The following is a 25,273-nucleotide window of genomic DNA, read 5'->3' as shown; positions in this document are numbered from 1 at the left end:
TTTTTTCCTCTTTCTTGAGAAGAGAGATTTCCCCATCAGGGAGAGGCAACAATTCTTCAAAGAGGCAGGAGGGTTACATGGACAGGCAAACTGAAACGATCTCCCTTAAGAATTCCTAATTATAAGCAATGGAAGGAATAAAATAAATTTTTAAAGTTGCCCTTTGCCACTCTGTTCGAAGATATCCAATTATTTTTTCCATATCACACACCTGATAGCGTTCACACAGGAACAGTCCTTCTCCCAACACCCCAGGATGTTAGAACAATCCTAAAGAATTTGCATGAAGTTGCAGGCTATGCAGAATGTGTGTCTTCAGTAACAAGCAATTTTGCATACATTTGGGATCACAAAGAGCTAAATCAATGTTAGCACAAAAATGAGAGCAACACCTTTGTAGCAGACCATCATTGCTTTTGCTCTGCTAGAAGCTGGAGCACACATTATTGGTGCAAGTCTTGCAGTGATAATTAAAATGTCCTCTCTAAGTCTTCAAAATGGTCCTTCATAGTTTGGCTACAACCCCAACCTCCAACATTTGCATTCTGAATCCAGATGTTCTGCTGGCACGCCCAGTGCAGAGCATCGATAGTTTCAAAGTGTGGCAAAACAAGAGATTTCTCTGGGACTGCTCCCCATTTTATTTCTCATGTCTCTATTCATTAAAAGCCCACCAGGCAAATACCTGGGGGATTGGCATTTCTTATTCAGTAGGAATACCAGGACAAACAATGTACTTTGTACTCTCTTTTGCTCATACTCATCATCAGACTATAAGCTTTAATTTACTGTGAAAGGAAATGGGAAATGTCAGTGGCAACAAATCCTGCAAGAATTCCTCCATTTTTAGAGAAATAATTGCCATCTGGGCACATGCAAAGCCTAAGAGACAACACTCCAGGAAGATCCACGTGCTGTTTTGTAAGTTGCAGCTGGTTGTGCTGCAGTATGTGGGAACTCACGCTCAACAACCTATTTCTCTTCACTTATGTAACAGGCATAAAATTAAGCATTTGTATGATAGGGATGTTTGGAGAATAAGTAAGTCATAGTTCTACACAGGAGAAATTAATTTTGTATGTGCTGCTGGAAATTAAGGCTCTAAATTACATATGAAAACAGTATATGTCCATATATTTAGAACATTTACTGTGTGTTTAAAATTCATTTTATTAAGTTAAAAGGTAATTTTGAAAGCTTGGAAGCTGTGAACAATATTTTGTGTGATTTCAGAATAGAAATTCAGCACTGAAACATCAATAGGTTTTTGTCCCTAATGATAGTAACATAAGGAAAAAACAAGTTTTACAAAATTTTTATAGAACTAAGACTCAACAGACTCTTAAGCAAAATTGTTATTTGTAGAAAACAAGTTCCTAAATTAACAATTGTCCTATATACTTTGTAAATATGACCAGTTTTTGTGGCTCATACTATCAGCTCCACTATACCTTCCCTTGCTCCAGCCCCAAGAATTTTGGATTCCTTTCTACACACTAGCACAGACGAAGGAAACATTGGAACAGCTAGGACGCCCTCCTGAGAAATGAAAACTGGATTGAACTACTGCAGAATAAAGCAAGTATTGAACACTGTCCACCACAAAGAGTTGTGGAAAGAGGTAATATAATCTTTATTTTCTCCTCCTTTTCCCACTGCCTATCTGACTGAGAGCAGCCATGATTCCTGTGCTTAGTGAGCCTGGAAGAGCATGTGAGGTGTGATCTGAACACAGACAGAGCTGTGATTCCTTCCCTCTGGGGATCTAGGCCAAAGGCGCCCTGTCTGGGGATAGGGGAGAGTCTGTCAGTACAAGACAGTCACTGAGCTGCCAAGCTGTCAAGGAGTTGAAAGGGGATGTTACAGTGGGCTTTGTCCTCAGCAGCACATGCACCTCTGCTCTCCCAGTCATCTAAGCCAAATCGTTATTAACTGCATACTTTAACCTTGGGTACGTGAATTGCAACACAAGCAGAATTTAGATATCTAAGTCCTCTTCTTGATCTTGGTCTAAGCATGCAAGTGAAACAGACCCATGGCACCAAGGACTACATTAGGCTTTTTAGCACATACATTGTCAATTGTGTAAGTGAACAGTGAGCTAAATCCACACAATGTACCGTGAGGTATGGTGAAGTAATGAGAAACATCTGCCCACTGCAGAGAGCAGAATTTGGATGTTTTGTGGTAAGTGAGGAAATGCCTGAACAGAGGTACATTTACATAAAGCTGTAAATCCTTGCCTACAGCACATAATTCTCGTTCAAATACAGATGAAAATACAGTGGCTTCTGTTGTCTTTTCTCACTTCCCAACCCTCTTTCTATTCTAAAATGCAAGTAGATTTTTCCAGTTTTGCTTCTTTGCAAATAATCACATATTCCAGTCTATCTAAACATAAACAGTCACTAATACCAGTTTTGTCTAAAACAGTAAGGTACAAAAGCAACAAACTTCAGAAGTTTCTGTTAAAACAGCTGTTTTCCATACACCATAGAGGCAAACAGCCTTAAAACATGAAGCATGTGGAATGGTGTACCTGGTTTAGTTCCTGCATTGCTTTGTCCTGAAGTGACTTTTTTATCTTGTGTTTCAGAACCTTCAGTTGCTAAAAGAAGAAAGAAAATAAGATATTAATTAACCATTTTACTTAGTAATAGGTCACTCACCTTATTATAATGAAACTTAAATATCGCCAGCTTCCCTTTAAAATCAGATCATTCCAAGATTTTGCCTTAATGACATCCTACATCATTTTGCATAGAAAAAACCCCAAAGGCTACACAGAAAGCATTTAAGCCACAATACAAGTTCCCAATTCAAGATGAGGAAAGAGCCACAAGAAGATTACATTTTAACAACTGTTTTAATAAAACTCTTAAGATGACTTGGAGATCAAAGGTTTCTAAAGGTATGGTACAAGATACTAGTAAAAACTTCTTCAAAAATTACTAACACACCCATAATTCAGAACTGCAGAGAGGACTATTAATGACCTGAATGAAATCTAACTGAGAAAATATTCCCATTATTTGCAATGGACTTTTGATTGGGCCCTACCAGCCTAGAACAAGATCTAATTCTGGTGCTCTGAATGGCCTTTCAACAACCCTTTATAAAGAAAAAAAATCCCAGAAGATTCATCACTATTATTCAAATCAAAACCATATCCTTGGTTCGGCATCTATCTCCAACTAAAAAAAAAACAAGCCAAGAAATTAGATGCCATGATTTCATCTTACTACTCATCTTTGTGTTGGAGTCCAGAACACACCAGTCTGGGAACAGCCTAAAGGCAGACTGTAAGAACTCTAAGAAGTCTTCCAAAAACAGCTTGAAGGAATTTGCAAGCAAGGATAAAAAGACAGTTATAAATAAATCCTAGGGGACGAAAGACATTGATTTGTTTGAACAAAAATATCGCTGGAAACGAAAGTTGGGAAAAAACTCCTATTACTCCAGATTTAAAAATCTAAACAGGCATTATTGCATTAGATCCACTTTACAAAACATAATTAAAACAAATTTTTCTCAAAAGGTTCCAAGCAATTTCTTATGCATGTCAGCTTTAACAATACATGCTCAGCACTTAGTACCTCAGTGAATCCATTCCCTTCATGGCCTCATAGAAGTCTTTGTTTCCTTGCTTACCTCCTTCCACAGGCATGTTTCAGGATTAATTTAGAGTGTAAAAGGCAGCAGGAAGAACCTGTATGTTACATGTACTGTACCGTTTTGGCAGGGGGAAGGTGGCAGAGGGAAACAGAAAAATGAAATGTTTCACGTTCAAGAGCAACATTTTGCCAAGAACAGTGTTTAAAAATCATATCGTCTCACCAAAAAAATTGTGTGAAACCTTAAATAATTGTCAGACACTCCTCTTCCTGATGCCTGTATTAAGTCTCTTGCAATCAGTAGAAATAACCATTGTTGAACTTAACAAATACTGATTCCAAATGACAATAAGAACATTAAAGGCAGCCCAAAACAAGATTTTAATATTTGCCACTTTAAAAGCCTCATACAAAAGATTAGCATGACCTATGTGTAGAGGAACAGATTTTTGGCAAAATAATTTAAGCACCACTGAACACTTGTACCACCAGGCTTGGAAGGATCTACCATTATGAAAATCCATACCTGGTGCTGGAGCAAGTCCCGAGAAAGCCAAGAGAGTTGGTGCAGTGTTTGCAGCCCAAGTTGTGTGAGAGCTGGGGGTGTTTAGCCTGGAGGAAGGGAGGTTCAGGGGAAATCATACCACTCTCTACAGCTGCCTGAAAGGTGCTTGCAGACAAGTGGGAGTCAGCTGCTTCTTCCAGACCAAGAAGCAACACCATGAGAAGGGAATGGCCTCAAGTTGCACCAGAAGAGTTTTAGACTGGATATTAGGAAAAAATTCTTCCCAAAAGAGTACTGAGGCACTGGAACAGGCTGCCCAGGGAAGCAGTGGAATCGGCACCTCTGGAAGTGGTCAAAAACTTGGGGTTGTGGCACCCAGGGCAATGTTTTGGTGGTGCACATGGTGGTGTTAGTTTAACAGTTGGACTTCATTTTAGACATCTTTTCCAACCTTAACACTTCTGTGATTCTTAACTCTTTATATCTTACCTCCCCCTCAAAGTTAAGGTACTAGTAAAACAAGCTTTTCTCTTGCATGTATCAACCACTTAGAACATTCTCAGAAAAAGTTCCACTGTAACTCAGTGGCACTACATCACAATTCCCATCAGCCTGGCCTAAGGCATCATATAGAAGAAGAAACTGTCATAAAATCGTAAAAAACTGCTTCTAAGAGTTAATGAGTACACTGATGTTCTAATAATGTCAGCACGAATTTCTTTGAATCTTTCATACTGAGTATGTGTGTTATTTTCTTCAAGCATTGTGCCATGGGATTATGCAATGCTCCAATACCTACAGAACTGTGGTTTAAATGCCATCCAGAATTTAGGCTTGCAAAAAATCCGGGGTACACAAAGTAATACTTTTTCCCCGTATTTCCTTGTCTAACATTTCCTTGAAATATTTTTTGACACAGTTTGAATACAAATTCACATGACCACTCATATAACGAGTGATGAAAAGAACAGATGGCACTCCGTGGATTTTAACGACGCTGGATATCAAATAAGAATTGGCATAAGTATTTAGTAACCAGTGTAGGTGTACTCCCACATAAAATACCTCTTGCTCTAGGATACAAACAGACTAACCAGACAACTAAGCATCTAAAATCTACACCTAAATATTGACAATTCTGGTTTCAATACCTAACAAGTGCCAGAAGAGATATAATTTAACTACCTAATACTTGCTCTGCTACTTATCTTGAAGCATTACCTTTACATAAGGGAAGAAAAGTTGTATAAAGAAGCGTTAGATATGGATAATTTTCTGTGAAGCACAGCTCCTCCCTCTCCACTCTGCCATTCCTATATGGCACAGTATCAAACAGAAAGCTGTACTTTAGCTTCTCTGTATGGAAAAAGGGGAAAAATAGTGGGGGGAAACGCAAGAAAAGATATATGCATTGCTACTGAATAACATGCATTTGTAAATGCTGAGCTTTCAAGTAAAACCAGTTGCAGCACAGAATTCAGTATAAATAGAAGGGGCAGAGCTGAAAGAGATCCATAAGGATGACTAACACTAGGGAGGACGTCTGCAGGCTCAGCTTTCAGCTTTACTTTGAACCAAGACAAGTATTACAAAACTGGCAGATTATTCCTAAAATAACAGTTTTGTAATGGAAATGAAATATATTTAGAAATCTCTGATCAGTTTCAATATACCTATGTGTTCACAATCAGACAGGTTAAATTAATACTTCTATTACCAGGATAAGTACAAGCTCTAGAAGGACTGTCAAGCAATTTCACAGGATGCCAGCTTACCCCAAGTCTCATACAGCCATTATAATTACAGTCAATTCCTACAGCAGTTAAAGAACTGTACCAAGTGCCAGTACCGAAGTTTATTTCCTAAAAGGGGAAAAAAACACTTTATGATAGCCAGAACTACTTTGAAAGAGCTGTTCCATGATCAGTATCTGCCAGACAAAAATCCCTTTAATAAGGTGTCTAAGTCTAAAGTGTTGTTCTGAAGGTAAAACAACAGTTCTCTCCAGCTTGTCCAAAGGAGGTCTGTTTGAACAGAAGTAGGAATTGCTAGCAGTGGGAAGCAAAACGAGCACAAAGAGAAAGTTTATATTAAAAAGATTAAAAGTTGAGGAAAAGTCTCATAGAAAACATTGAGAAAGGAGGAAAACTATAAGGTTTTAGTGCTTCTTTACATGTCAGGTAAGCTCTGGACAAAGAAGATTGGCCTGAGAGACAAGATAACACATTCAAGGGGGAAAACTTAGCTCAGAATTAGAGCCCCTGGGAGGATGTGCTGGGAAGCAGAAAGAACATTCACCCAGACCCTGGAAAAAAACACTGAATGCCAAACACTGAGAGGGGAAGCATCATACTGGCATTTTGACAGGCTTTTTTAAAAGCACAAGAGCTGTGCAGAATACAAGCACTAGTTTTTCAGACTGTGGCACATCAAACACATGTTTGCATGGTGTGAACCAGCTATTCCCAGAAAGGTGAATGGCAAACCAAAGGCCCCAAAGCAAGGCTGAGGAGCTGGAAAGAAGATGCTTAACCTGTTTTCTATGGAGGAAGGGAATCAGTCACAAAACAGAGGCAGTTCTGTTTCCAGGAGGTCTCTACCCCCAGAAGTATAAGCCTCAAGAGATTAAACGCAATGCCCCGCAAGGGGCACTTGGGGACCACAAGCAAGAAGGGCTGCTCAGACCTGTGTCAAGGTCAGGATGCTCACAGCAACACCCCCAGGACTGCATCCTAGCACGGGTCTGGAAAGGGGAGCTGTACAAGGGCTGCACAGCTGTGGATGAGAGCACAAGCACAGGAGAGCCCCAGGCCTGCAGACAGCTGTGTGTGCCTGACAGTGCAGATACACCTCTGAGTACAGGGTGCTCTGAGCACCAAAGGGTGCCAGGACCACCCTCCAGCTTCCTGCTCTAATTTTACAAGTGAGAGAAAAGTTACCAAGAAGCAGCCATAAGAAAAAAAGAAATTGTTAAATCAGAGGAGAAGGGATTACACGGAAAAAAAGAAGAAAATCTAGCTATTCTGTACCTGCCATTTGCCATCTAATCCCCCTGGTATGACTGAACAGCCACTTTTTTTAGCTGTCAAAGAGTGCCGGGGGTGTGTGTTGAGAGATAGGGAAGGCATCAGAAATGACAGCTGGAACAAACTCATGCCTCAGTAAAAAAGCACTGCCAATACATAGCATAGGAAATTCAGCAATAAACTGGGAAGTTTAGAACAGACCTAACTGGGAACTGATATATTCTTTAGTCTTTAGCATCCAATCCTGCTATCTCAAATTACTTCCTTATGAACACTGCTAAAAAAACAAAACAAAACAAAACAAAACAAACCCCACTCTTAAATTCACTTGCTTATTTTATATAGCATGTCACACCTGACATGCACAATGCAAAAAATGCATATTTTTTTCAGAATTAAGCAGAGAACAGAGTATTCTAAGTTTGTATAAGTAATAATACAGAATTGGGACTAGTCTAGGCAGTTTTCTCAAGACACTGGGAGCAGTGGCTAGCTAGAATGTCAGTCAAGTCAGAGGTATTGTGCTAGGTAGAGTGTGTTAAAAGTGCAGATACAGGTCAGAGCTGACAGAATTTATTAGCTTAAATTCAGGAACACATTAAGACTGAAATCCTGAGTACCTGGCTCAGAATAAGCATCTGAGCATTCAGCAACTGGCTGTTCTATTCTAAGGCAACATCACTGAAATTTAAGACTAAAGTAGTCTCTTTAAGGGCAAAACTTATCCTACAAACAAATTCATATGAACAATGATCCAGGGGCTGAGTACAAGGAAAAGCAGAGTCCAGCACAAACTAAAGCTTTTCCACTGCTTATGACTTTTGCCTCTTCATACATCCATAGTTTATGAATAAGAAATGCAAAAACTACTCTCCCTATTTACAGTAAAATATATTTTGCAAGTCTTTAGGATTTCATATTTTAGTGTTATCAATAGTGTCTACATCTATTTAGACAAACAGTTTACTAGTATTATTTTAATGTAATTTATTGTTTTAGAGTTAATAATGTGTTCATTCCATACTTGCACCCCATGCTTGCTTTTTACTTGCATTTTAAAATTGTAAGCTTGGGAATAAAAGACAGCAATCTTTCCAGAGATGAATAGGTCTCAAAGTTCTATGGCTGGCTAAAAATTACCAAGATGAATGCAGTATAGCTAGACAGATAAAAAAGGCAAAAACCAAGCATCTGGATATTTAACATTAAAATCTTCAGGCCAAGTCAGGACAAAATTGTGATCTGCTCTCTTCAGAGCTCTGTCCAAGACAGTTACTCTGACACTTAAACTGTGCAGGAGCACAGGAACTAAGCATCAGCATTTTATCAATATAAATCATCTCCTTAACCTTAAAGGCTAAGGACACCTTAAAACTTCCCTTTTGTACAGGAAGCAATAAATGGTGCCTTGTGTGCTGCTGCTGGCCCCCAAAGCACAAGCAGCCTGGCAGCAGGCAGCTCCTGTCCACAGACCATTTTGAAGCAACCTTCATCCTTTAAAGCCCTGGCTGCAGAGCCCTTCCTGTGTAGCAGATTTATTGTCCTGGTAGTCGGCAGATGCTGAGGACAGGAGCAAAAGGGCACACTAAGAAACCTTTGCTAACACTTACTATGAAGAAAGAGCTTCCTGGGCCTTCTGGGAAGGTTCAGTGATCAGTTCAGTAGGGAGTTCAACAGACAGGCTCAGAGCAGTGCTGGGGCTGAGCTCAGATACTTTGATTTTTTTAGCACAACAGGATGGGAAACAACAGAAACATCTCTGGAGATTGGAGGACTGTAGGATGTAGCAGTAGGTTGCGGGAAGGACAAGGAGAGGGCAACATCAATATGCCTTTTGCAGAAACTTGCTCACAAGAGATGTAAGCTTTCTAGGGAATGGGGAAACCAAGACACTGATGGTGCACTGCCCTTCTTTCAGGTTAACCCTTTGGGGAAGAGCATACAGATAGGAACAGAACTGAAGCATCACATTGGAAACTTTACACATGTACCATCCACATTCCATTCCACCTAAAAAATCCCAAGCCCTCTTACATACAATGAAAACCAGGTTCAAAAGAGACACCAGGAAGATTTCTCTAACAGAGCTACCATTACAGAAGAAAAATAGAAACACATCAAAACCAAATCCTTCAGCCTTGTTAATTTAAATTCTTTGGAAAACTCTTGGCAGAATGAGTAGGGCTATACCATCAAATCAAAATCTTTTTGTAACAATTTTTTTTTCTAAGTAACAACACCAATAAAATTATTTCAAGAGATTTACAAGGTTTTGACAACTAGCAGGGAGGCAGAAAGAGCTGCAGGAATTCTGCAAAGGTCTTGGATCTAATGCACTCCAGTGTTTTAAAACTAAAATCTAGATTTCTGGTTTGAAACCATAAAGACATGTACCTAATTTTAGTTAGGTGTCAACACTCAGATCCTCTTGCTAAGGTAAGTACGCTGAAGTGATTTCTGAGGGAGCTAAGGTGAAGCAAGAGTACTTCCAGAGTGTAGACCAGTTTGCTATTTCTAATGCAGGTAATAAAAGTCCTCACAACTTCAGATAAAAACTTCTTGAAATTTCCATCATTAGTAAATGGAAAATGCCTATTCTACAGTCTAAACAGCAGTACTTACAAAGTACATTTGCAAGTTGGAGGTTTGAATCAGAAGTGTGACAGAATATGTTTCATTTCCATTCACTGAAACATGAAAGCAAAGTTCATGCCTTAAACACATCTATTAATTAATTTAATATTAAAATATTTACAATTCTTAGAAGCTCAATGCTTCAGTACGTCTTTTTTTACTCCCAACAGTGGTTCCAAACTTACCAGTCTGTTTTGCAAATACAAATAAATTATATGACACCAAGCTGCAGTGACCGTACCAATTCTTTTTGCCCTGGCACTTATCACAGAATTCTACCACCAGAGCTGCCAAACAAAATACTGCTACCAATGTTTCTCAACTCTAATGTTCTGGCTGAGCAAAGCAGAGTGAAAACTCACCAGCAGTAGTGTTTACTATTCATGGAACAGTTTAAAAGTTGCCATTGTTTTCATCACATTGTAGACTAGGAAGATAAACAGATTATTTAAAACTCTCACAGCTAATTCAAAACTCAACTGTAAAACATTAAAACCAGAAGCATTAGTAGATTTATTTGGAAGCAATTCGCAGACATAAATCTGGGTGATGCAACTGGCTATAGGGAAAGGGTCAGCTTATTTTTTTTTTTAAAGATTAAACTTGTGTAACTGCTCCATTGGGAGATGCATATTTATAAAAAATTACTTTTGGCTGACTATGTCATCTTTAAAAAGCATTGTATCCTAAAATATTAAATAGCATAGAAGATGCCAAACCAAATGCCTTTGTATAGAATCACTTAAGGATGATAAAAGGAACACAGTATTTGTAACAGCATTTTTTAAAAAGCTGACATTGGTGTCCTCTAGATAATTATATTTCATTATCTTACTGCAATAGAAAACAAAGATATTCATATGAAAAGATCCCTGGAACAAAGCTCTCTGTTTTCTGTTGAAAAAGCCTGTGCTATGAAGCCAGTTCTGCAGTTGACCAGAAGGCCAGCAAGCTCACCCAAATGCAGATGAGACACATGAATGGAAGCTTTTTAATTACACATCACCAAAATGAAAGCTGAAATGCCACTGCCTGAGGGCATGCAGGACAACCTCTGTTCCAAAGAGCCAGCAATTTGCACTGTGCAGCCTGTCTTAGCCCATGTGCTCTTCAAACACCAAAAGCAGATAATGTGCAAGGTGCAGTGATTTATTTGTGAGACTGTTACACAAGGACAGACACCTTCGGCCAAGATACGAGAGTACCAGCTGCTTCTCCTGCTCAGATTTCTCACTGCTGCAGGCAGCACTTGCTACCACGATGTCAGAGAGATACCCAGAGAGATTCCCATACCCAGGATCAGTGTCAGTGTATTGCTGCAGTAGCTGTACATGGAAGGTCACCTCAGAGATTATGAAATGGAGCACCTGGACAATTTTCTAGATGAAAAACTCTTCTGGACTTCGACTAGAGAAGATCATTCTCCAAAGTATGAGGTAATTCCTGTGAGTAATTCCAAGTCACAATGAAACTTGCACCTACTGCTGAGAAATGGAGAATTAGGCAGAGACCAGCCTGCTTTCTATATCACACCCATTCCAAGGTGAGAATGCTTGAACTGCAGAAAGCAACTGGAGTATCCCATTATTTGATATCCTCGCTCAGAGGATATCAAAGCATGATAAAAATGATCAAAAGCATACTGCAGTCTGTGAGTGTTATTGAAATAGCAAGTGCAGTAAAATGAATGTGGGCACAGAGACAAGGGGAAAATGGGTACTTTGCTATATATTGCCCTATTGAGCAATTTGACCTTGAGATGTAATAATTTTTGAAAACAATGCAATCTCTTTGGTCTCAGCTGTGCAACAACAAGACATAATCACTTTTTCCCACTGAAGTAAAATAAAATGAAACATTATTTTGATGCAATACATATTTTAATTTAAATGAGTATACCGCAAAATGAAAAATATCTACTGATTAATTTAGGATTCTCCCAACAACACTGGGCTTTTCAGACTGACACAGTGCCTTCTTCTTGCCACCCCACTGACACATACAAGTCATCATATCCCTGCTGAGCTCAGTGCATACCCATGCTTTCTTCTATGCTTTCAACTCTTCTGACTTAGCTCCATGTCATAGTTGCCATCTCAGTGACTTCATGTTTTAGACAGAGTAGGCCCATAATAGTGGTAATTCTGCCACCACAGAATCACAGAATGAATCATACAATGGTTGGGGCTGGAAGGAACTTTAAAGATCATCTAGTTCCAACCCCCATACTATGGACAGGAACAACTTCCACTAGAGATCAGGTTGCTCAAAGCTGCATCCAACCTGGCCTAGGACACTTCCAAGAATGGGGCATCTACAACTTCCTAGGCAACCTGCTCCAGTGCTTCACCATCCTCATGGTGAAGAATTCCTTCATAAATGGCAGCATACAGATCATTCAAAAGGAAGGCACTACTCTTTTTCTGTGTCACAGTAATTAATTCCTATCTACAGCAACCAACTGATTCTGTTGCCCTGTGGGGACATCTGCACACAAGCACACCATATTCAGGTGCAGTATCAGTGTGCTCTGTGTAAGAAAAAAAACACGTGTTATCTTCACTGACATCCAAATGCTGAGCATTGCCCTTGCCAGGTAAGGTACAGACCATGGAAACAAATGAGGTTTTAGAACTGCTTTTTTCCATAGGGAGAAAACTCAGATTTTTCCTTTAATAATCTTTCTCTGCTGTGTGTGCAGCTGCAGCCACACTCTAAAACTAGGGCACTTCTAACGTTTCACATACACACACACACAAGAGCAGCTGCAAGAGCCATAAGACACTTAACAAATGAAGTGATATGAACTTTTCAAGCATAAAGTTCAAAAATAGAACTATTCTCCTTCAAAGCCTTCTTTCTTTGGTTACTGTGCACTGTCACTTTACACAACTATACAAGTGAGACTACAACGCAATTCTCCCACTGCATTACTTTTAGAATACATTTACCATCTCCCTGACCTTGTGGGTACCCCCAACCACTTTCTTTCTACAGAACTTCAGCCAAGAGGGCAGCAGCTCTCACTGGATTCCAAGTTACTATCCTACCACACAAATAAAAATTTCCTCACTAGCCACCCCCATTAAAAGAAATCTACATCAATGCTTTAGACAAATCCATTAGCCAAGATTTCTCCTCTGCTTCCAGTTACTTTAAACTCAGAATCACTGTATCTGCTGAACTAAGTGAACTCCTGGCCTTCATCCCATAATTGCTTTAAAGCATCTTCAGTCTCATCTTTTAGCATCTAGGAAGAAGATTGGGTTGCAAGAGTAACTTCATTCAATTACCTCATTTGGGAGAGAATAAATGGGCACTCATCACAAGAAGGGAAACAGAATAATTTCAACCCAGCCTACTGATTTAGTGGCTATTTTCCTCTTACAGTCAGCCATAACAGAAGTACGTTTGCACAAACAGACAGTGGCTTCAGACTGAAAGTGCTTCATGCCCATTGTGGTTTCATTTCACAGGACAACTCCCAAGAAACTGCTCTGCACAGGCCCTCACAACTGCCTTTACTGAGATCTTAGAAAATCTTTTACCAGAGAATGAATAAAATGTTTCAAACACAAGAAGAGAGGATGGGGGGGAAAGAAGTATTATTTAATGCTAACAGTCTAAGGCACTTCATACTCCACGCAAAGGAACATGGGGTAAAATTTATTCTAATTGGTTATAGAACCTGCAGAGTTTTCTGAAAGATGCAGCTTCTAAATAAAATAATGAAGCAGCACAACCTTGTTTACTACGGAAAAGTTCATTGCCACATGGGTTTCATCTCCTGACTTGGCACCCTGAACTGAATGTGGGAGAGTCGTGTCAAGATCAGAGTCCTCTGCAGGAGCTTGACTTGGCTGAAAAGCCAAGATAAGAATTACATTGAGGTAGCTATGCTGCTCCTAATTGTCTTCACACAACAACACTTTAGGCCACTTAAATTTATGCCTGGCACATTTGTTAGTATTTCTCTTCCAAAGAGATAAATTCTAGACTATCTATAAGTGAGTGGGGAAAAATACACATAGCATAGGTAACCATTTCATTGTTTGTTGCAGGTTTTCTTGAGCAAAGCTCCCTGCAGCTCAGATTTTGGAGAGATGTTCAGAGTCCTCCTTCCAGCCTCAGAGAAATAAAACATGAATGATGCCTGCAAATTTCTATAGCAACAACCAGCTCTCAACTAAAGACAGCAGGGAGATTTACAGAAGGCAGGCTTTGTTTATATAACCTAGTCTGTATAGACAATTATTACCGAAACAGCTAAAACTACAAAGACTCCATGCTGTTATTTAGCAGCTGAGTTCCTGGATGCACATGTTCAAACCATTACTCTAATTCAGAGTACTCCTGCCTGAGGAAAACAGGCAGTTTTCTGGTAGCCCACCTCTGCCTTGCTGGAAGGGATGCTGTAACTACTTAGAGCAAGTGCAACACTCCATTTGCTGCCTCTTCTCCAGTTCTTTTTATATAAATTATCTATGCTATGACTGCAATCCAAATAAAATGAGCATTTAGTGTGGCGCAAAATGCATATATACAGAAACAGCAAAGCAAAAAGGAATGTTTCCTACCATTGCTGAGCAGGGAACAGAGCTGAAAAACTGACTTAAGAAAATATATTTCTGTTGCATGACTTTTCCTTAATCACTTCAATCACTGTCAAAAATAAAAGCTCTGCCAGGCCTACACTATCATATTGAAGGAGGCAGAAGACAAATACAACTAATAGCAGCCAAGAGCTCAACAATATTCTCAAGACCCCACTTACTGGTGTTTCTGGTGAAACTTGTGTTTCAAAGTAAACATCATAGTAAACTGGAAAATTTATTTTCAATTCAGGGAGCTGTTCTTTACTGCTGACCAGCCGTTGGGAAATAGGGCTTCCTGAGGAGCTAGGTATTGCTTGGCAGAAAGACAGAAGATTCTAATTGCTAATTGCAACACTCCATGCACAGGACTGAGTCTACACAATCTTAATCATTCCTGAGCTCCATGTATTTGAAAAATTTACAATAAATGAATATGTGTTTAGAAAGGCAAAGATATATATATTTCAATAGGAAGGTACTACATGCAATCTTTAAATAATACCAGCAGTTACTTTTTAAAAGTCTTTATTATGAATACATCAGATGGTTACTAGAGCTCTTTGGCATTTGTCTTATAAGACCAAAATTAATCACCAAAACCAAAGTATAACTTTTACCCAGGTTCTCTGTCGGACCTGAGGCTGTCACACCACTAAATGTACATCTTGTCTTTATACACTGCCACCCCACACTCTGCACACAAACCCATCACCTGCAGAAGAAGTCTTTTTAAAAGACAAAACTTTTTTTCTCTATAGAATTGCCATGGGCAGCTGATTTCTCTTTGACACAGACCACTCTATTGGCAGCACAAGCATTTTCCCTAAGACCAGTACTACAACAGCTCTTCATGTATCATAAAAGCATAAAACATTCCAAGTCAATGAAGGTTTTCTTTTACTTCCTTAAGGATTGGTGTAATTGGCTTTCCAAGCAATTGCTTGTTAGCTGTCTTGGTGATTGCACAGCTGTACTGCCCTAATTTGCAGTTCTTAGGTCTTTGGAGACATAAATTTCACTTTTTGCCCCCCTACAGCCTTCAGAGAAACCTTTTGTCTCTGGCTGACTCACTTTTATTTTAAGCATGTTCCACAATTTCAAAACCAGTCTGAGAGGATTCAGCCATTCAGGTTATAACAACCACCAAAATTAAGTCTTCTGAAGAAAATCACACATAGGAATGGGTTGCTACTGAAAACAAATCAAACCAAACATTTCTTAGGCTGTATTTTTAACAGGAGGAAAAAAAATCTTTCCTTACCCTCCTCCTCCATTGCTTTTAGTTCAATATAGATAAAGATAGTCTGTATATCCAACAAATCAAATAGGGTGTTTTAAAAAATTACTATTTTCATTGTATTTGATGCCTTAGTTACCTGGAGAAAATCCACCCCAGTGCTGTTTGGATTGTGTCTAACAGACAAAAACATAGAATAAGTGTTAAAGTTGTTGCCTTGCTTTTCTGCTCTAATTTGTAACTGGTTTATACTGTTGACACAACAGAATATGCAATGTAAAACATCTAAGCAAAGCAACATTCTGTAATCAAAAGAAATCTATTTAACACCAAGTTTTATGAAGAAAAACCAAACCCAAACATTATTTGAAACTTAAACCCTCCAGTGTTCAGTATTTTGCTACAAAGGCCTCTTATTCTTAGTACAAAGATGTGCACAAATCTTTGCTTTTGGACGGTTTCTAGTAACTCAACTGCAAACTCTCAGAAGATATTTGAAGTTCCCATTAAGCTATATCATCACAACCTCAGGTTTGCAGTTCTACTGAGATAGATCAAAGCCTGACTTCCTTCACAGTTATTTAGCCTTACTGATAAGAGGGCTATTAATTTCTAATAATACAATCACATGCTTAATTATTTGACAGTATGCCATGTATAAGTTGTATTAAACAAGTTGCAGGGTCAACTTTCACACTGAGGTTTCCTAACTTTTCAGTTCTTGAACTTGAAACCCTAAAAGTTAACCAAAGGCTTGCATAACGCCTTGACATATGAGTCATCAAAATTTAAGAACATATAAGCGTTAAAAATAGGCACCTTTACATACCAGCAAAATTCCTTTCCACTAAATGCCCCCCTGTTCCTCTTATCCTATTGAACAACATCTTTGGCCCCTTTCCTCATCTTACATCCCCCCCTCCATGCCTTCTCAACCTCGTTCTCTTGTTCCTGAAGCTGCTACACCACAACTCTCTTCTCTTGCTGTTCTCCTTTCTACCCCTGCAGATCTTTGGGCGGCATTGTTCTAACCCAAACACCTTCTCATGCCCACCTCTCCTAGAGGCATCACATCACTTTTCCTGCAAACCCAAGCAGCAGGCATATGGGCAGCATGGGAGAAAAACAAGCCTCTACACTCCTCGTCGGTGCACCTGGTGCCAAGGCTGCCTGCAGAGACTGGGACACTTTTCCCTGGCTGCTTCCCCTCAGACCCCAGAGCACCAGGAAGGACCATGCTCAACTCATTCCATGGGGATTGGGAATAATTTGGAGACTGATCTGATTCACTGATCATGAATAATTTGGACAGCAGAGGAAAGGCTACTGTCTCAGGTCAGCCAAAAATCCTGGACAGAAATATAACACTCAAATGCTGAATGCATCCCTGACAGGCATGAGCTCTGACTTTTTATGTTGCTAATCTGAATAGATTCTTATAAGGTCAAGAGGAGGCGTAGCTCTAAAACCAAATTCATACTGGTCCCAATTTGAAATCTTTTCATTAAAGCATTGTGGCCTTAAGCCATCCCTCAAGACTGATACTAAGAATGTTTTTTTTTTTCCCAAGAAGCAGAAGTCCCTATTGCTTTCCCATGTCTCATTCTTAAGCAACTGGTCCATTTACTGAAGATGAAGAAAATAAAAAGGAGGGAGAGAACCTGGCAAAAGAGAAATGGAGGCCAAACCATTTAAATCTATCAAAGCTATAGAGAGATTGAAACAAGACTCTTTAAACAGGAAATATTACGCAACCTTTATTATTTGCCATCTGCCTTGTAAAATTCAAATTAGGCATGAAAAAAGTTCTCACTTGGGGTTATTTTATTATGCAAAACATCTTGATTTTACAACATCACTGAAATGCTTCATGGAATTATAGCTCTTTAATACAATAAAGTGGCCTCCTTTTTATCATGGGTTGAGAAAACAAAGAATTTAGACCTCTAAGCCACACACTTCAGCAGCAGCCTAGCCTTGACAGACCTACTAACAAAGATGAAGCATTCCAATCACTCTGATACCAAACCTAAACATTTAATTTCATGAAAAGTCTTTAAATTTGAACCCAGAAACAATGAGGTTTAGTTAATGATATTTTATATAACATTTTATAGCAACTGTAATGTGTTTTATGTATTTTATATATTTTGTGTTCCTACCTTTAAAGAGTTTTACAAGACTTGCTAGACTAAACTATAGTGTACCAAGTATACCCCTAGAGTATACTTTGTTTTAGGCCATGTTCTTGGTTCTGATTCTTTTGTTTGGTCAACCGAAAGAAAAAAAATTGACTGTATCATTGGGGTGTTTATTGGAAGTGACCTATATCAGTGCAATACTTCAAAGTCAACTTATTGCTCTGTAATGCACAAATATTCTACTTCAGCACAAAAAAAAGAAGCCTCACAAACATTTATGCATTACATATAGTGAAAAAGGAGAAAATAGATGAGGACCATAATGCTGCAATCACAGTATTTTACTCTATTTAGAAATGCACTGTTCACCATCTTAGAGTTATGTATCTGAAAGCCCAGGCAGCCTGTGCTGGATGCCTGATAGCCAGTGGTCTCAGGTCCAGTAACTTCAGACAGGCTGACCACACCTCCCTTCTTTGCCATGAACAGGTGAAATGGGAATGGAGAAGTGCTCAAGACTGCTTCATCTTCAGGCAAGTCACTCAAGCACTGTCCTCCAGCCTTTCCCTTTGCTCACAGAGACAGTGGTGGGGAGACGGGCCGCCAGAGCCATTAAAGTTTTCTTGTGTGCAACCATTGAACAGACCTGGCTCCATACCAACATTGCAACGGTTCCCACAAATTTCCTGCAGGATCCCCACACACCCCTTCCTGGCTAGACTAAATTATAACTATAAAAGTTTTGCTTATATGGGAGACACACACCAGGTTTTGTTGCACAAAACTTGGGACCACATAGACCAGTTGCTGCTGGAATCAGGCTAGTACTAAGTGCTTCCTGGGCTCCCTGTATTGCACTGTGGAAATTATTTTTAGGATGCAAATCTAAAAGCTTATTCTTTAAGCCTTACCCATTTGGACTGCCTTTCCACAGGGAGACAGAACTCACCAAACCTGCTTCAAATCTTTCATGAATATATTTTTGTGGGCAGTGAGTAGCTCACCACCAATGAGGTAGAAGATTATTTAATCTCTATGGAATGTGACTAAAATAACATAATTCATGTCCACCTTACTGGTTTATCTTCATTCAACACAATAAATATATCAATCATTTTGAAGCATGAGGTTGCTGTCTAAGAGATCACTTTACTTCACAGCCCCTTGATCAGCACAGCCAAGCAGAACATCGCTGACCAGGCTCTGAACAATCAGGATTCACATCACAACTATACAACAGAGGACACAATGACAAGGTGCACTCTTTATCTGTTCAGAACACTTTAAAACATTAACTCCAACAACTGGACTGCCAACTAACTTATTTTCATTAGTGCCTACTTATTGCTGTGCCAGCTTTGCAATTAAAACAAACTAAAACAAAATAAACTTGTCAGCACTTTTTACTTCCAACAAGCACTTCTCCTGCTTTTAATGGAAGATCAATGCCAAAAGCTGATGCAACTAGAGACAGTCTGCAAAACTAAGGTTTGCCAGATAGCACTTTAAAGGTGCCCTCAACCTTTCCATCACCTACCAGTTCTTGTCTGTGAACAGCAGCTCCAGCACAGCATGACTCCTAGTCAGTTCACTGATCACCTGCATCAAGAATTGGTTTGGAACATGTTAAACTCATCTCCTGGTTCCTAGCACCCAGCTGCATTTCCCTTCCAGAACAGTGTTTAAGAGACACCCGTGTGCTCTACAGCCTGAGGCTCTCTCCAGCTACCTAAAGGCAGCAGCACCAACATTTATACATCTATACTGTTTCTCACCTGCCCCAGGCCAAGCTCCAACCATTCAAACCATTCCCTTATGGAGAGCACAGTCCTTCCTCTTCACACCCTGAGACTAGCTCAGTTGGTGAGAACATGGTGCTAAAAAAATCAAGGTCCTGGGTTTAATCCCTCTATGGGCCACTCACTTAAAAACTGGACTTGGTGATGCCTGTGGGTCCTTTCCAACTCAGAATATTCTGTGATCTGTGGCCTGCCCACTCTTTTTTTTTCTCTCTTCACCCAGTAAAGGTCCTGAAATACCTCTTGTAGCTGCTCAGCTGACAAGTCCTGTGCTATACGTGGCCTGACAACAAGCATGGGGATGGATTCTCTCACAGCTGAGTGTCTACTCTGCTGTCCATAGCCTGCTCTGCAGCACAGATCACAACAGGCAAGTGGGAAAAATGGTATCATACCTTTTAAATAGCTTTGTTTGGAAGTATGTTTGAAGGGGATCAAGAGCAGTTTTATTCTAAGGCCCAGAAAGCATAAAAATAGATTATGAAAAAAATGAAGCAACAAATATGTGAGATCTGCCATATAACAACACCATAAAGCTGAATATGAGTTTTTTCATGTTAAACAAAGGCATGTGATCTTCAGAGAGGTCCTCAGGAACAGAGTGATTGGGAAATGATTGCAGCCTCAATAATAAGAGAAATTATTATTCTTCTCAGTGTTCTCACACAATACAGACTATTTTGGATGGGAATTAGGCTGCATGTAAAGCGTACAAAGCACCCTAACCACCACAGCTCTTCAACAGACTGATTTTTTTTAACTATTTATCAAGACAATCACTATTCTTCGCCAATTTTTGAACATTCACACAGCTTTAAAAATCTGTCATGTCTTTGGACAGATCTTTCCTTGGCATTTCTACACCCCCTTGAACAACAGCACCTGATTCAAGGCAGCACTATATCAGTGTCACTGTGCAAAGCCAGTGAGAGAACTACCCTCTTTTTTTAAAATTCCAAAATTCACTAACAAAACCTAATGCCAAACCCACAGATTTTCAAATTACACAAATGAACAGTAATTAGTGCCACAGTGAACTGATACTCATACCTTCATAATTAGCTGTCATCTCCTCCTACACTTCTGCAAATTAGGAGCAGTCAAAATTTAGCCATACAAGTTCAACCTCCTGCTATTGCTAAATCTCGACTGAGAAGCAACTATAAGAATGTATGCACTTATATATATTTAAGTTAATTTGAGATAGTAGCAAGAAAAGAGATTAATTTGCACCCTATACAGAGGTTTCTTTTGTCTACATTTGATTTTATTTTGATGACACTTATAGTCTTGCAAACCAATGAGAGTTGATCCTGAGTTGGAAGTTCAAAACCTTTTTCCTGAATTCTGTTGGTAAATAATGTGAAACAATAATATGAATTAAAGAGTTTCAGCTTTTATTAATTTCTGGTAAGCCAGGAAAAGATTATTTTGATATAAGGCTATACCTATACAATTAGATTGTGCTAAACATGTAATTTGTTTTCACTTGTAGAATGCATATCACTTCATTCTTCCCCTCATAGCTATGTTGAGTGTATACTGAAATAAAGTACTGCAGGTTTAAAAGCAAAACAATTATCATTCTACCTCAAAAGAACAGAAGTTATATTGAACAAGAACACTTGTCAATTCTCTGTTTGGAAGAAATTCAGGTAACATGCTGAGTTACATGCAGCAGTGAATATGATTATCTGGGAAGATCATTCTGATAATATTGTAAAAATTAAAATAAAAAAATAGGGCTCCAAATTATCTTCCCCTTGGAATAATTAATGTTATATTTAGATGACATGAATTTGTGATGCCCTCAGATTTCCACTAGAACAATAACCTTCTATAGACATTCCAAGGAAATCTCTTAAAGACATGGTAGTGAGTCATCTGGTCAGGAGCTAAAGAACACTGACGGGCTTTGGAAACTGTTCTTCTTCAACATCTAATCTGGGATTAGATATTGCAATGATTAAGAAGCTGTAAGCAACCTGGGAGAAGGACACTGTACTCCAAGTAGTTCATGCATCACGCGGTGCTACAGTGAGTCAGGCTGAACATCTTCAGTAAGAAGCTAAATAACGTATTAGCATATGTTAAAAACTTCTTTGCACAGTAGCAGCAAAGCTCCCACCCTAGAAACACTGCCTCCTATGCAGAAGATCTGCAACCCTTCCTTAAGACAAGAGGCCATTATGCATAAATTTAAACCCATTCAGGCTCTCCATCAGAGATGTGAACTGGCAAATCAATCCCTAATTGCTACAGAAGATACTTTTACTCTAGGTTTGTGTGACAAAATAGGGAAGTAAGGCAAGTTTGAAAGAACAGAACAGAAAACAACTAGATTCCTCTGAGATAAGTACAAATCAGAAAGAACCATACCAGTTGAGTGGAAATAAAATGCCACTCCAATTCCAATACTATCATCCAGAAATATCCCAGATTTGCCAACACCTAATTGCTACTACAGGATAAGTCACCACTTCCCCCCCAGAAAAGCTCTCAAAACAAGTCTTATGAGAGCTTCATTTCCTAAGCACATGAAACACTGGACAAATAATAAAAGTTACATGCATGTTTTTTGTATTTATTCATAAAACTCCTTTCAGAGGTGTCTCTTACATTTTTAACAGATATTTTGCATGCTTGATGAGGTCTGAAGCTTACATGTCCCATGGACCACTAGCTATTAACAATTCCTACCACAAAACACTCCGAATACAAAGAAGTGCTCAAGATACTCCTCCTCTACCTCACAAAGTCCTTAATCCTTCCAGTGTAGATATGACAGCCCCTTCCCTTACAACTGAGCAGCCTAAGGTGGCTCTGGCTGCTCCTGTTTAAGAGGTGGCCATCCAGCCAACTGCATATAATTAATTCTCCACCACCAAAGGTAGCACACCACCTAAACTCACTGGAACAAACCAGACAGTCCACGTTGTCGTGCTCCACCCTGCCCTTAAAAGCAAATGGTGGAAAATATTTCACATTTGTATTCCTCTTTCTTTTGTCTAAACCATGCAAGTGACCTGAAATAATAACCATGGGCTGATTAATTACTGCATGTGTTCCCTTCTGCAGAGCTGAAGGTCGGCTGGGGTAAAACCAAAGGGTGACATGACAAATAACACTCCTGTTTTTAAGCAGCCACCTTGTTCAATGAACCACACACAAACCAAGAAAGGGTTATTTTCACTACGTGCTCTCAGACTTAAACGGACCAGCTGAGAAATAGTTACTGAGCTGCTAGTTCTGAAGATGGAGAAAAAGCCTTATGTGGGCCTCCCTCCCAAGGCTGAGTGCTTAATGGCATATTAAATATGTAGACATCTTAGTGCAGATTTCTGAGGATTTCTATATATTTACGTAACAGTTGACAGCTCTCTCATCTGTGGTTGAGATTTTTTGTTTGGGTTGATTTTTTTCTTCATAAAACCATCTGCACATACACATCAGTGTACTTGTTTCTACAGCTTTGTGTAGAAGAGGTGTTCACAACTGCTTTTTTCTCTTACTAAGTGCAACAGACATCATTAGGACTATTTTGGGTAGGAGGACGCAGATGTGCCAAATAAGCAACAACCATCCCAAAGTGCTTTAACCCGAGACTGTATTTCAGAGCTGATTTTAACACTTTCTCTGACATGAGATTTGTTACATTATTGCTGTACTTGAGTGTTGAAATGCAGGGAGTCATACAACTGTATGATTTTCAGAAGTTCTTCATGTTATACTGATTGAGGACTGAAGAGCAAATCCAGAGAGATCAGAGCAGGGCAACACTGGGTTAAGTCAGAAAATTTAAACACTTCAACAAACAAGAAATATTTAATTATCCTACTCCTATTTTTACCATGAGGTAGAGAAAATTTACTGTGAAGAAGTTTCAGCAATTCTTAACAGTCCTCAAAGTCACAAAAGTTAACACTGAGTCCACTCCTAATTTTGCAATCAATAATATCAGTATTTCCACAGAGAAAAAGTAACTAGAGAGCAAGCAGGTGTTTTGAATCTAGCAAGATGATTATACAAATTAGTTTTTCAAGGTATGTAACTATCAAATTCTTAAATCACTTACTTCAGAGACTGTAACAAGAGAAGGCATGCAGACAGGCTGAGCCACGTAGATTAAGCAATGAATATGTTAATTAAGAAAGTTACAGAAGGGAAATACAGTTGCTCTGCATTAGCACATGGAACCCTGGGCTAAGTTGCCACATGGTGATGAAGACTTTTCTAAAGCAAAACCACGTAGAAAGTAGACCTCAGGCTTCAGAAGGGGAAAAGGGAGGGTAACATTTCTTAGTGTTGTCTCCTGTCCTCACTCTTTGGACATCCTTCTGCATGCCCGGGGGAGAGAAGTAGCAGTCAAATAAAAAAAGGGGCAGATGTTGATGCTAATACACACTCAACACTACACTTACTCCCAAGGGGCTCTGTGGCCAGTGGGTCAGGCAATTTCAAGACTGAAGCAGTGAGGAAAGACCCTTATAAATCTAATCTTTATTGTACACATGCGTGTGTTATTGTAAATATACATATTTCACCAGGACTAGACAGAATACGTAAAATGTTTTTTTCCAGGACAGATGAACAACCTTCATAAATCATGGGCACATCACCCACTCCAGGCTGACAAACTAATGCACAGAAGGCACTACATCATGCATCAGTTTGCAGGCCCGTGGGAGTCTGAGAGCACAGCTTCATTAAGCAAGAAGAGCTTACTAACACTGACTGCAAGGCTTGGGGGACTGGGTCTCACTGCGCCACTGGGAAAACTACAGAAAGTACAGAAAGGGCCTAAGAACTCATTGACTGCTTTGAGTGTCACAGCCTCCTTTACAGGTCATGTTTAGGTCTGCTGTAGTCCTGTGGAATAGCACCTTTGCTTCTATGTATGCATTCAGGCTATTAAAGTGTGCATCATTAAGAGCTACCTTGGCATTTCATACAGCTGAGGGAATGACTTGGTTATTATTTAATTCAACAAAGTCACTGGAGTGCCTCCTCCAAATCTCCTAAGATTACCATACCCCTCTGCCATTGTACAAGTATAGATCAAAGCAGCAGAGAGGTATTTATCATGACACAAAACAATGGCATGCTTTAGCACAAATACACCAGTTTTTCCTCAGCTAAAAGCACACAATCTGTGACTGCAACAGTAGCAAGTTATTTCACAACAGCCTAGTTTCTGAACTATTCATCTGGCATACCTAGCAGTACTTCTTGTTCAGGACATCCCTAATGGATGTAACACATTTAAACCACCTACTCCCTGTCCCAATATCCCTATTCATACACTCTTTGCTTGCTCTGCAGTTTGATGCAAGCCTAGCTAAAGCAGCATTAAAAAATTGAGAACAGGGGCATGTCAAGATGAAAAGCTCTGTCAGTAAAGTGAGTAGAGTACAGGGAAAAAAAAATCTGACTGTGCCCATCACCAGCTTTTTAAAGATTAAATCTAGCATGCGCCAACGGGCCTAACAGCAACCTGTCACTGAAGTCCAGAGAAACTTAGCTTCTTCCGTGACTGCATCTACAAGATGAGCTCTCCCTCCTACATCCCTTCTTAAGAATCACCCGGAGTTATCCTAAATTTTACCAGGGAGCAAAAGCACTCTCAGAATACCAAGACACTTTCATATGTGTATGGTCAAGATGCCAAGGTTGCTCTTTTCCAAGCACTATTTGCCTGCATTAGAGCAATAAACTAAGAACA

General features: G+C 39.4%; 1 protein-coding gene across 1 annotated transcript in view; it reads right to left on the bottom strand.

The window, feature by feature from the left end:
• MAP7 (microtubule associated protein 7) overlaps nucleotides 1-25,273 on the bottom strand; it is a 98,245-nt gene that overhangs the window by 45,406 nt on the left and 27,566 nt on the right. The window contains exon 3 of the mRNA XM_062489000.1: nucleotides 2,540-2,608. Within this exon, the coding sequence (XP_062344984.1) occupies nucleotides 2,540-2,608 (69 nt within the window). The remainder of the gene's footprint in view (nucleotides 1-2,539; nucleotides 2,609-25,273) is intronic.

This window comes from Cinclus cinclus, chromosome 3, assembly GCF_963662255.1.
Source record: "Cinclus cinclus chromosome 3, bCinCin1.1, whole genome shotgun sequence".
NCBI classification, from domain to species: domain Eukaryota; kingdom Metazoa; phylum Chordata; class Aves; order Passeriformes; family Cinclidae; genus Cinclus; species Cinclus cinclus.
This window is presented reverse-complemented; position numbering and strand designations above follow the sequence as displayed.